General features: G+C 50.1%; 1 protein-coding gene across 1 annotated transcript; it reads right to left on the bottom strand.

Moving 5' to 3' along the window:
* Positions 1–7,734: 7,734 nt before the first annotated feature.
* On the bottom strand, positions 7,735–11,952 carry LOC134012948 (uncharacterized protein C1orf226). Its single transcript, XM_062452638.1, has 4 exons — positions 10,904–11,952; positions 10,306–10,508; positions 9,992–10,116; positions 7,735–9,505 (listed from the first exon to the last, which is right to left on the bottom strand). The coding sequence occupies exons 2-4, from the start codon at positions 10,495–10,497 to the stop codon at positions 8,926–8,928; spliced, it is 897 nt and encodes a 298-aa protein (XP_062308622.1). The 5' UTR covers positions 10,498–10,508; positions 10,904–11,952; the 3' UTR covers positions 7,735–8,925.
* Between the last annotated feature and the right edge of the window lie 245 nt (positions 11,953–12,197).

The raw sequence follows: 12,197 nt of genomic DNA, 5'->3' as shown, positions 1-12,197 counted from the left end.
GGCTTCTAGTGATCCACACTGCACACGAGCAGAGCGTTACACGCTCTCTCTCTCTCTCTCTCACGTTTCTCAGGATACTCCTATACATCAGGAGGGAAAGGATGTGGAGGTAGAATATCGTATACTGAGGATGAATGAACAGTCCATCACTCCCTCTCTCTCCCTCTCTCTCTGTCGTCTCCCTCCCTCTCTGTCGTCTCTCTCCCTCTCTCTCTCTCTGTCGTCTCTCTCTCTCTCTGTCGTCTCTCTCTCTCTCTGTCGTCTCTCTCCCTCTGTCGTCTCTCTCCCTCTCGTGTCTCTCTCTCTCTCTCTGTCGTCTCTCTCTCTCTCTCTCTGTCGTCTCTCTCCCTCTGTCGTCTCTCTCCCTCTCTGTCGTCTCTCTCCCTCTCTGTCGTCTCTCTCCCTCTCTGTCGTCTCTCTCCCTCTCTGTCGTCTCTCTCCCTCTCTGTCGTCTCTCTCTCTCTCCCTCTCTCTCTGTCGTCTCTCTCTCTCTCTGTCGTCTCTCTCTCTCTCTCTCTGTCGTCTCTCTCTCTCTCTGTCGTCTCTCTCTCTCTCTGTCGTCTCTCTCTCTCTCTGTCGTCTCTCTCTCTCTCTGTCGTCTCTCTCCCTCTCTGTCGTCTCTCTCTTTCTCTCTCTGTCGTCTCTCTCTCTCTGTCGTCTCTCTCTCGTCTCTCTCTCGTCTCTCTCTCGTCTCTCTCTCGTCTCTCTCTCGTCTCTCTCTCGTCTCTCTCTCGTCTCTCTCTCGTCTCTGTCGTCTCTCTCTCTGTCGTCTCTCGTCTCTGTCGTCTGTCTCTGTCTCTCTCTCGCTCTCTCTCTCACCATCTGGCCTGGAGGCTGTCGTGGCTCTGCAGGGTTGAGACGGCGTGTTCTCTACAGGAGCGCTCAGCAGCTCTGAGCCAGGGGTGGGAGGTGGCCTTGGGTTCCTGCTAGCTAGCGTGGAGGGACGGGGCGTTTCGTTCAGAGTGTCTAGACTCTCCCATGGAGACGCTGCGAGCACTCCTGCCAGTGGTGTCCAGGAGTAACACGGCAACGATGTGGTCTTCACTGTTATTATGGGATATGCACAATCAATTGTAATTGGGCCCCCATTCAACTTTTTGGGGAAACGTTGAACCTACTATGCATAATGGCTTGTGTTTTAACTTGAATACTTTCATTAATTACACATGGTTAGGTGTTGCTTATGTAATGATTGATAAGATTGTTGATACTTGGTACAAGGTTAAATGTGTTGAATTATCATCCTCAAGTCCAGGTGTGTGTGTGTGTGTGTATGCTCTTGTTTAACCAATTGCCCTCAAAAGTATGTATGAACATTTGACCTTGTGGGGTTCTTTTCCTGGGCCCCATAACTTCAAATGCATTTTTAGTGTTAGGGTTAGCGGTCACCATTTTGAATGGGAGTGATTGGTCGGGCCGCTTCAGAATAAGAAAGAACCCCAGGATGGGTGTGTGTGTTAGCTTCTGCCACTGTGAGGTGGGCCTTATACGAGTGCTGCCTAGTCTGGCCACAACAAGGATGTGTTTCAGAGGAGTGGTGGCAGTGGTCAGGATCTCAGACAGGATTAGGGTTAGGTCTGCTTATCTCACCACTACTCACCCCCTCATCCTCGCCCCCCTCATCCTCGCCCCCCTCATCCTCGCCCCCCTCATCCTCGCCCCCCACATCCTCGCCCCCTCATCCGAGGCATTTCAGCTGAGGAAAGTATCAGGTACTTGTTCGTCCGATCATGACTGAAGCACGTCCTCGAGACTAGTTTGTTTCAGGAACCTGCCTCTTTTGAAAGAGAACATTAGTTACTTTTTGTCTTTTTTGTAAGGTCTATGCTATGCTACTCTTATGTTTTTCCTTTTCTAATCTCCCATTCTCTTTCTGGATAGTGTTATGCCAATCTTTGTTTTTAAGTAGTATGGACCATATTTTTGCAGACTGAAATCTATTTTACATGAGTAATATATATAATTGGTATAATATATAGCGTGAATATAACATGATTGATTTAAATGTTTTAGATGTTATTTTTGGAAAGAGACCTTGGTCAACCAAGTAAAAAGAAAAGCTTAACATTTCACTCAAAGCCTCTCAATATCTGAACTTTTTATTTTCCATGAACCAAATGAATGACCTGCTGCTTGCTCATGGAAACAGATACGTGCATGTGTAAAAGGTTGTATAGTATTATTTAAGCTCCTTTCTGGACCAACGTTAATTAGCCTGTGCCGGCCCTGTTCTTGTTTTCAGTATGTGATGTATTTAATCAGATCTTCAACATCGTCTGGTGACTACAGTTGCCTTGCCTGCCTTGCGAATGTTTTGCTGAATAACTTATTTTTCCTCCAACGTTGATTTATTAGTGAAGAATACTGTGCCGATGACGACTGGTTTGTGCCGTTTTGCTTTGTCAGTGTCTAACCTGCTTCTACTGACGGGGTCAGCGTTGCGTACTGGGGTACTGAGGAGTGGCTGTTTCACTGCTGACGCTGCTGTATGTTTACTTTACGACTGCTTACTGACTTGATGTGAGAGGTGAAATCAGTTTTTCATTTTTGCACATCAGCAATCCTACCACTTCACACCCTTGCACTCGTGTCGTTAAAGATCGAAACTGAAAGGGAGACTTATCGTTGAACCCAGCTGATCGTGAGGGACGTCCAGAAAGGTCCAAAGAAGGAGAGGACTGGACTTTGTGGCAAACAAAGCAGTCCATGTCGTGTGTTTGAGCCTCAAAGTCTTTCGAGAGAGGTCATTGGCCAGGAAAAGGGGCATATCACTCATTAGAAAACAACAACAACAACAACAAACAAGCATGTCTTGTTTTTGAAGTGTCTGACTTCAAAGGTAATTCTAGGATCACTGGGTACTGAACACGTTTGGAGTAATAATCCTGTAGATCTGGTACTGGAAGATTTTCATATGTGGTATGCCTAACTGAAGTCTCAATGGTGATAACTCATCTTGCATGTTCTCAATGCAGAGAAAAACTGTCTTGAATGAACAACGTAGGTCAACAGTGCTATTGAGTGAATGGTCTGTATGCACTGTGAACTGATATACAAATAAATGATATTCATGTTTATGCTGCATTCGGGTGTTTGTGGTGTGTTAAAAGACATCGTTACCTTGACCGGACCGGGGTCCCTCTGGACCGGGGTCCCTCTGGACCGGGGTCCCTCTGGACCGGGGTCCCTCTGGACCGGGGTCACTCTGGACCGGGGTCCCTCTGGACCGGGGTCCCTCTGGACTGGGGTCACTCTGGACCGGGGTCCTGTCCTTGCTGAGGTCCCCAAGCAGACGAGGCAGTCCTCCTGCCAGGGCGATGCCATGGGAGGGTCCCTGGAAAGTGGCAAGGATAAAGGAAGAGGGGAGGAAAAGGGAGAGAGGTTATAGCAAGGCTGGAGGAATGAAAGACATCTCCATTTGTATTTGTTTTGCACCAAGGTCCTTTGACTGAGCCCTGCTGTTTGGTTTGTACAGTGTACACGCTTATATACACACACGCGCGCGTGTTCTATTAACTTGGCCATATACTCATGTATCCTTCATTCCATCTCTCTCTCTCACTCCTTTCCCCTGGCTGAGTCACACAAGGCGCTCCACTTGGGCCACCACAGTCACGACCCCCAGCGTGGCGAGGGAGCCCGGCCTCACTGCGGAGCGCCCAGCCTCACTGCGGACCGCCCGGCCTCACTGCGGACCGCCGGCCTCCATCTGCCGCAATCACACACGCTGCGTCAACACACACCCACCCAGCACGGGGCGTATACTGTGTGTAAGATACGATCGATCATCAAACCCTGGGAGAGAGACTCTGTCCTCTGGACACCTGCAGCCCTCTGCTGAAGGCACAGCACTGACTGAGGAAGAGCACATTTGTACACACACACTGAACAACTCTGTGCCTCTCCTACACGTATTTCACTGCCTCCTCCAGACACACACACCCACACACAGTGGTAGTACTCTTGTTAAAGCAGGTCAGAACCAGAATGGCTGACTCAGAGAGCTGCCAGGAAGACACGCCAACAGGACTGAAGGGCTGCTGACAGGACAGGTCTCAGACCAGCTCTGGGGGGGGGGCACCATCACCATCACTGCTTTTTCCACTGGCACACGGTTCTTTCAAACCAAGAGTGAAAATGTGTCAGTCGACATTTCCTGGTTTTTCTAACGCCTGTTTCAAGACGGGGACAGTGAGGACTGGTCCGGTCAGGGGAACGATGGCTGAACCAGATGAGGTGTTTCTGACTGGTCTTGTTAGAGGAGTGAGAGGGAGGGATACGGCATCAGTGTGCTGAGGGGTGAGAGGAGGAAGGGAAGGAAGCTAACAGAGGAGAGATGACAAATCGAGAATGAACAGAATGTTAATACCCTGCCTGCCCCTCCAGGGTGAGGGTCACATGGCACTAAGGCCTGTTTCTGCCCCTCCAGGGTGAGGGTCACATGGCACTAGGGCCTGTTTCTGCCCCTCCAGGGTGAGGGTCACATGGCACTAAGGCCTGTTTCTGCCCCCTCCAGGGTGAGGGTCACATGGCACTAAGGCCTGTTTCTGCCCCTCCAGGGTGAGGGTCACATGGCACTAAGGCCTGTTTCTGCCCCCTCCAGGGTGAGGGTCACATGGCACTAAGGCCTGTTTCTGCCCCTCCAGGGTGAGGGTCACATGGCACTAAGGCCCTGTTTCTGCCCCTCCAGGGTGAGGGTCACATGGCACTAAGGCCCTGTTTCTGCCCCTCCAGGGTGAGGGTCACATGGCACTAAGGCCTGTTTCTGCCCCCCCTCCAGGGTGAGGGTCACATGGCACTAAGGCCCGTTTCTGCCCTTTCAGGGTGAGGGTCACATGGCACTAAGGCCCTGTTTCTGCCCCTCCAGGGTGAGGGTCACATGGCACTAAGGCCCTGTTTCTGCCCCCCCTCCAGGGTGAGGGTCACTAATGGTTCTGCTGCCTGAATGAAGCTCATACATAGTGAGCTGTAATGGTATGGAGATGAGAATGCAGGCATGCAGACTAGGGTTAGGAGACCTGCGCTGGCTCACTCATGGGGCGCAGGGAGGGGAGGGGAGGACTGCAAATGAGAGGTTGGGTTATAGGTTCTTTCTCCATCGTTAGAAAGCAGTTTTCATGGCAGTAAAATGATGATCACGTTTTTTGTCATTTGTTCTGAGATGTCTAGTGGCTCAAGCTAGGTTGATAGGTTAGTAAGCAAGGAAGTTAGGAAGCTAGGAGGATAGGAAGTTAGGAGGCTAGGAGGTTGAACTTCCTATGTCACTATTATACAGGTCAGGTGACAGAGAAGACTCGTAAATGTTGCTGTCTCAAAGTACTTCCACTGTTGAGTCCTAATCAAACGTTCTGTGTGGAAGTCTTACCTCTGTGTTGGTGGAACCCAGCGTGGAGCGTCTGGACAGTTTTGAATGAACATTCAGGACAGCCTCACTTCTCTCAGTCAACCTGAACCAAAAACAGATTTGGATTTAAATGTCAGCTTCTTGTCTTTCGACTCAAATGAGATCATTCTGGAAGCACGCAGTAATTAAGACATGCATGACAAGGATGTGTGACTATGAAGCGCTCACAAGCGTCACGCTTTAAATCTTTAACTGGGATGGATGGAATCTTGGTGTTTAACAATAAAAATGGTATACTTGGACTGTGAACAATTTGTGTGTAATAGCTTATTGGCACCACTAGGTGGCAGCACACTCAAACAGCACAACTAGATGAACACCAACGTCCACATTTCCATCAGAATACACATCCATGTATGGATCCGCCACCACTATTGTCTAGCCTTAGTACAGACACACACAATTAATGCATAATCTAACCAGGACTGCATTGATTTCAGCTCCCCTGGGAAGGCTGGTGGGTGCTGGGGGTCAGATGGCTGAACGGTTAGGGAATCGGACTATTATTCAGAAGGTTGCTGGTTCGATTCCTGTCCGTGCAAAATGATGTGTCCTTGGGCAAGACACTTCACCCTACTTGCCTCGGGGGGAATGTCCCTGTACTTACTGTAAGTCTCTCTGGATAAGAGCGTCTGCTAAATGACTAAATGTAAATGTGCTGTGTGTGAGTATAGTGGAGGGTTGTGTTGCAGCAGTCAGACCCAAGGACGACCTCCTGCTGCCAGCCGCATGAACAGACCCTCTCCATGTTGTCTGGCCGTTTCCTGTGCTTGTAAAGTGCTGGCACCTCCAGCCCGTTTATGGGATCCAGCTTTACAGCCGGCCCATAAAGGAGCCCTTGTCTTGGGCTTCCCCCAGCAGTCCTAGACCCTGGATGATTGGGGCTGGAGGAATGCACCACCACCGCTCGCCCTTGTGACACACCACGCACGCATTCTCTCTCGGCCGCTTTCTGAATGTGTGTGTTTGTGTGTCTGCGTGCTGACAGACGGGTGAGAAGGGTTGCGTAACGACACGGAGGGGTGCGATCCGTGACATAGAGAGGGGTGCGATCCGTGACATGAAGAGGGGAGAGAGAGGGGTGCTGGAGGGAGAAACGGGATGGAGGGAGGGAGAGGACAGGAGGGAGAGATGTGATGGAGAGGGACTCGGGGCAAGCTTGAGGGGTTCTGCCCAACACCTTCACCCCAACACCTTCACCCCTAACACCTTCACCCCAACACCTTCACCCCTAACACCTTCACACCTACACCCCAACACCTTCACCCCAACACCTTCACCCCAACACCTTCACCCTAACACCTTCACCCCAACACCTTCACCCCAACACCTTCACCCCTAACACCTTCACCCCTAACACCTTCACCCCAACACCTTCACCCCAACACCTTCACCCCAACACCTTCACCCCAACACCTTCACCCCAACACCTTCACCCCTAACACCTTCACCCCTAACACCTTCACCCTAACACCTTCACCCTAACACCTTCACCCCAACCCCTCACCCTAACCTTTCACCATCACAAAACACCCAGTGATGTTTGGTGCAGCGGTAGAGTTAGGTTTATGGTGGCCGTTTGAATTGTCTTTTTCACAGACCATAACTTCCCTTCCCTTCATAAAACATTTCTTTCTTACCTTCATGCTGCAGTTGCGTGTTGGACAGCATACAGAAGGGCTGGACAGTGCGCGTGATTAGGCATGGCAGGCGGAATGTGTTGCGCCTGTGAACTTAATGTGGAAGCAAACGATGACACGAGGAACACGTCTCTGTGAGAAAGCGCCATCTTATTTACAGAGAAAACTTTGAAGGAACAGAGAAAGTGGCACAGTGAGGGTTTCAGAGATCTGACAAATGTATTATGCATAAAGGCCTTTAGATTTCCTTGTGGGGGGAAAATGTGTTTACATTATTAATTGGCCGGCTGTTTGCCCGAGCTGATTGGTTGTTTACACTCTTCGTTTGTTAGGGTAAATGCATCTAATCTGCATATTGAATCCCCCTCCGGTCTGCTGGGATTGGCTGGAGGAGTTGTGACATCACAGCTCAGCTTCCTTCCTCTCAGAGTGGAAAAAACTATAACTAGCATGTCTGTCTTGAGGGTTATAAATAATGTAAACTTCTGTGTCTGTCTTTCGGCGTGTATATAATATAAAAACTGTCTGGTTTATATAAAATATAAACTAACAGTGAAACGTGTCACGGTTCTGAGGGTTGTTTGGGGTTGGGTCTACATGGTTAAGGACAGGGTCTCTCAGTCTCTTTCAATTTAACAGTTTGTAAAATAACAGATTGATATTTCCCACAGCTAGAAAGACAACCACATATAAGCATAAAAAATGTTTGTATTTAAATCACAATGTATAAAATAAATTCATTTCAACGTAATCTACTTGAGCGTTATATTGTTCCAGAAAACGTTCACAATATTTCTGTGCAATCATTTGTTTCCTTCATACATCTGGGAGGGTCTATTGACCGGCTATAGATAATGTAAATACAAAAATACATCAGTAATATTCATAATATATGTCAAACTAAATAGATAATTTTCTGTCCTAGGTTCTATCATCAAACTGTACATCAAAATAAATCAATCTTGGCTAATTCATTCGTTAGCATGTCAGTCGATATACAGAAATGTTCATACATTCCAAAACCTGTCATCTAAATATTTTCACTGAACGTACAGAATTTTCCTTCATGTACTATAATTAGATTCTCAGCTCTGAAACTACTGTTTTACATGAGACAACAAGCAGATATTCTAACACACCCTGATGTGACACATGCCAGCAGGTGCAGCAGCCCTGTTGGCGCTAGCTAAGCTAACTAGCTTAGCAGGTGTCCGAGACACTGTAGTGGTCAATTTTGCATTAGCTTAGCAAACTAGTTCTGCTAACTAGCGTAGCTCATGTCATAGACCCTGCAACAGATCCTGGTAGTGCTAGCTAAGCTAACTAGCTTAGAAAGTGTCACAAAGCTGAACTACCATGTTACAAGAAGTCCATGAAAACAAGTGTTATTAAAATACAGTACATAGATTACATTACAAATGTATTAACTTTGGTTTAATACTAAGATTCATCCAAGGTCCATTTAGATTCAGGAGCAGTTATTACAACATATAAAGTTATTACGGTATATAAAAAGACACTCACTTTTAACAGTATTGGTATTTCATAATAACCTTTTCTAAATAAAAAAATGTAGTGGATGTAGGTTACCAAGGCTATTCTTTTGCACTTTTTAGAACACTATAAAAAGACAGAAAACCATGTCTGTGTTCGTAATGGTCTTGTCCAAACACAGTCTCACCTCTATAATTTCTTCCTCCTTTTTTCATCACAACTCCCTCATATATATGCTGTGCTTGCAAGCACCTTCTAAAAATTGTACTCCCAACCAGGCTTAGTCCTGATCTCTCAGTGAACACGACTGGAGCTGGTGCTGAGCTGGATTGGGGCTAAGGCTGGGGTTGGGACCATGCTGGGGTTAGGACAGGGGCTAGGACAGGTCTACTCAAAGGACAACAGGTCTGGGTGTTCCAGCTCCTCCGTGTCTCCGGAGACTCTCCTGAGGGCGGTCCCGTTGGCCAGCCCGTCCTCCCCAGGGCTGGGGCCCTTCTGCCTGGGCTCGGCCATCTTGGCCCTCAGCTCCAGGTGCTCCTTATGGATGAGGTCCGGGACGGAGAGCTGGAGCTGTTCTCCCTCACGCCTCTCTTCCGTCCCATCTCCCACCACGCCCTCCATCTTCATCCCCCCATTCTCCATCCCCCCCTCCTCCTCCACCACCTCTCTCTTTACATCTAGTGGGCTTGTGTTCCCTTCTCCCTCCATCCCTCCCCCGTTTCTCCCGTCCCCCCCCTCTCCTGCTGGGGCTACAGGAGGCTCCTCCTCCCTGCAGAGGGGCGGGGGTTGGTCTTGGGGGGAGAGGACAGAGGGGCCGGGGGAGGAGGGGCCGGAGGGGTCGGGGGAGGTCACCACGGGGTCAGATGAGATCATCATGTCCTGGGTGGTCTTCAGGGCCCGCGGGAGGCGCTTCCTGGTGCTGGGGGGCGGGGGGTCCAGGCGGGGCAGGGGGTCCATGGAGGCGTGGCTGGGGACACCAGAGAAGAAGAAGCGTTTATTTGTCTAACGGCACGACACGCATGCATGCAGGGCGCGGCGACACTAAGGACACACACGCACAGCGCAGCAAGGAGCAGTCAGCCACAGCAAGGCGCTCGTCCAGGTGTTCACCTCATGTCTGACCGGGGACACGGGGCGGGAGGGCCATATGTTCTGATCGGCATGTTTTTGTATCGAGGTTCTTTCGCGGAGGAAACATGCGGAGAATATGCAAAGTCCACGCAACAAGGCCCAGGGGACACCTTAGCACCGAACGGAGAACCAAACGGGATTCAAACCCAGGACCTTCTGGCTGTGAGGCGACAGTGCAAGCAAGGCACCGTGCCACCAAGACAGAGGGACTGTATGTCTGTATGTAATGAGAGTGTGAATGTGTGTGTGGATGTGTGTGTGTGAATGTGTGTGTGTGGATGTGTGTGTGTGGATGTGTGTGTGTGGATGTGTGTGCGCTCACCGGTTGGCCACGGTCTCCTGGGTCAGCTCCTCCAGGGTGCTCCAGACCGTGTCGACGTTCTTGTTGACCTCCGTGACCCCGACGTCTCCCAGGTGGCTGTCCTTCCTCCTCAGCAGGTCGTTCACCTGGGGAGCAGGTGAGGGGGACGAGGACAGGAATGACAATGACATGCATTTCATTCACAATCATCCACCACTTCAAATAGTTCTATTGCTAATGTGTCCTAATTAACCCTCCGTGGCATGTTCCAACTCCTGACCCAGGGTCAGGTGTTAGGGCCGTCTCTGTGGCCTGCTGTAGCGACAGGTACTGACCTTTGCCCCCACAGCCTTGCCCAGGTTCAGGGCGTTCTTCAGCCTCTGCTGGCCTCCACTGGAGGAAGGGGGGGTGTCCGGGTTGCCGCTGCCCAGGATGGGGTTCACCATTCCCAGGGAGCGGCGGGACGAGGACTGGCCTCCCGTCCTGGAGCTCTGGAGCTTCTGCTGGGCGTTTGAATTCTCAAACATGCTCTGGTCAACTGGGGGAGGGAGGGTGAGAGAAGAAGGAAGGGTGTTACGAATCAGGGCATCGGGAGGGTCCTTTAGTGTCCCAGGCAGTCAGGATGGAGTGGGATTAAAAACCGCTGATTTGTCAAGACGGAAGACAAGAAGAGAATGTACACGTGGAGCACAGAACATGAGGAACCACAGGGCGGGGAGTCCAGACTCCATCGAGCAGAGAACCTGGTGAAGGTATGGGGGGTTCCAGGAGACCCTACGGCAACTGGGTTAGCACAAGCACGGACGGTACACACGCACAAATCACGTCCCACTGCAAGCGGCACGCAGACACATGCATGTGACCCCCCCCAGCCACGGGGTAGGAGGGGAACATGGTGGGGACAGGCTGGGGGCGGACGGAGAGAGGTCTTACCTCAGATAATGGTTCTCGGAAGGCATTTGAGGAAGGAAAAAGCTGTCAAGCAATTTTTTGGAATGTGCTCGCGATCAATCGCACGACTGTTCATAGTTGATCGCAAATTGTTTAAATCTGTTCACAATGTACCAGCCTAACCCTAGCACTCAGCACATTCAGCTCAGCGAGGGCGTGTGTGGCTGAGTGTGTGTGTGTGTGTGGCTGAGTGTGTGTGTGAGAGAGAGAGAGAGAGAGAGAGAGAGAGAATGTGAGAGTGCACCACAGCCCAGTGAAAGGTTTCAGAACAGAACCACAATGAAGAGAAAATAAGAAGGGAGACTTTATTGATAAGAAGCCAGGTAGTATGGAGAGAGAGAGAGAGAGACAGAGAGACAGAGACAGAGACAGAGAGAGAGAGAGAGTAGGGAGAAAGGGAGGGAGAGAGAGAGAGAGAGAAGGAGGGACAGGCCTCACTCCCACACATGCACAAGTAACAGCAGGCTGTGACAGCAGAGACAAACGTTCTGCTCTCCGGAGACCACAACACTGGGCTGGGAGAACGAGGAATGCCGTTGCTATAACAATCTGCTCGAAAACGTTACACACAACAACAAAAAAAGAGGGACCTTTTGCGAACGCGACCGTTCTAATCACGGCGTAACTCGTTAGGAACTTTGACGTGTTTTCGTCCAAACGACATCTTGCTACTCGGAGAGCAGCTCCAGTTGGAGTCGTGGAACCACACAGTGCCAGACCACAGTCTTTGTGCTCAGCTGAGGGTAACCCATTTCTGTCACAAGAAGTTTAACAATGATCAAACGTGCGTGCACACACACACACACAGACGCACACACTTTCACTCTCCGTGACAGACGAAGGAATCCAAGCGTTGGAGATTTAGACTCCCGACACCCTCGAACACATCAGAGGAACGGAGAGAAAGTGAGGAAGAGGGGACAGGAGGGAGAGAGAGAGAATATAGGAGGGAGCGAGAGAGAGAGAGAGAGAGAGAGAGAGAGAGAGAGAGAGAGAGAGGAAGAGAGGAAGAGAGGAAGAGAGGAAGAGAGGAAGAGAGGAAGAGAGGAAGAGGGGAAGAGGGGAAGAGGGGACAGGAGGGAGCGAGAGAGAGAGTGAGGAAGAGGGGACAGGAGGGAGAGAGAATACAAGAGAGAGCGAGAGAAAAAGAGTGTACAGGAGAGAGGGGGTGAGGAGGAGAGGACAGAACAGGTTGTACCCTCATGTTTGTACACCTCTATACTGATCTATATCAAAGCACTTGAATCGATAATTAATCTGCACAAACCATTGACTG

The sequence above is a fragment of the Osmerus eperlanus genome, chromosome 26 (assembly GCF_963692335.1).
Source record: "Osmerus eperlanus chromosome 26, fOsmEpe2.1, whole genome shotgun sequence".
NCBI lineage: Eukaryota > Metazoa > Chordata > Actinopteri > Osmeriformes > Osmeridae > Osmerus > Osmerus eperlanus.
This window is presented reverse-complemented; position numbering and strand designations above follow the sequence as displayed.

Coding starts and splice junctions, on each gene's coding strand:
- LOC134012948 (XM_062452638.1), bottom strand. CDS start 10,497: ATGTTTGAGAATTCAAACGCCCAGCAGAAGCTCCAGAGCTCCAGGACG. Junction 10,117..10,305: donor GCAAGGCTGTGGGGGCAAAG/GTCAGTACCTGT, acceptor CCTGCTCCCCAG/GTGAACGACCTGCTGAGGAG. Junction 9,506..9,991: donor CAGGAGACCGTGGCCAACCG/GTGAGCGCACAC, acceptor TGGTGTCCCCAG/CCACGCCTCCATGGACCCCC.